Source organism: Myotis brandtii, unplaced genomic scaffold (assembly GCF_000412655.1).
Source record: "Myotis brandtii unplaced genomic scaffold, ASM41265v1 scaffold357, whole genome shotgun sequence".
In the NCBI taxonomy this organism is placed as follows: domain Eukaryota; kingdom Metazoa; phylum Chordata; class Mammalia; order Chiroptera; family Vespertilionidae; genus Myotis; species Myotis brandtii.
This window is the reverse complement of record NW_005363729.1, coordinates 712,320-712,880: the sequence shown is the minus strand read 5'-3', so window position 1 is coordinate 712,880 and position 561 is coordinate 712,320. Positions and strand designations below refer to the sequence as shown.

At 66.0% G+C, this 561-nt stretch overlaps 1 protein-coding gene across 1 annotated transcript in view; it reads right to left on the bottom strand.

The window, feature by feature from the left end:
* SARDH (sarcosine dehydrogenase) overlaps positions 1-561 on the bottom strand; it is a 40,049-nt gene that overhangs the window by 14,868 nt on the left and 24,620 nt on the right. Inside the window, 1 exon segment of the mRNA XM_014544220.1 lies at positions 1-51. This exon segment is cut by the window's left edge and continues 1 nt beyond it. Within this exon segment, the coding sequence (XP_014399706.1) occupies positions 1-51 (51 nt within the window).

Sequence of the window (561 nt, the reverse complement as noted above, 5' to 3'; positions counted from 1 at the left end):
CGCTCTCGGTGCCGCCCTGCGCGTTCAGCATGCAGGTGTACACGGTGGCGCCTGCAGAGGAAGGCCGTCTGTGCGCCGACGCACAACGCACGCACCCACGTACAAACGCACGCAGACACCCACGCACGCACAGACGCACACAGGCACGCACGCAGGCACCCACACACATACAGACGCACACAGGCACCCACGCACGCAGGCACCCACACACGTACAGGCGCACGCAGGCACGCACATACAGACTCACGCACACACATACAGACGCACGTACAAACGCACCAGGCACCCACGCACGCACAGACGCACACAGGCACGCACGCAGGCACCCACACACGTACAGACGCACGCAGGCACCCACGCACGCACAGACGCACACAGGAAAGACCCCTCCACTCAGGGTCGCCGCCCCCGCCCGAGGGCTTGGAGAGGGGGCGCGGGTCGCCAGCGCAGTCAGTCCCCAGAGAATCAGGGAGGAAGGTCTTTCTTCTCGAAATGTCTCGCCATTGACGCCCCCCCACCCCCACCCTCGCCCCCAGGATCCACATCACCGTGCCTGGTAGC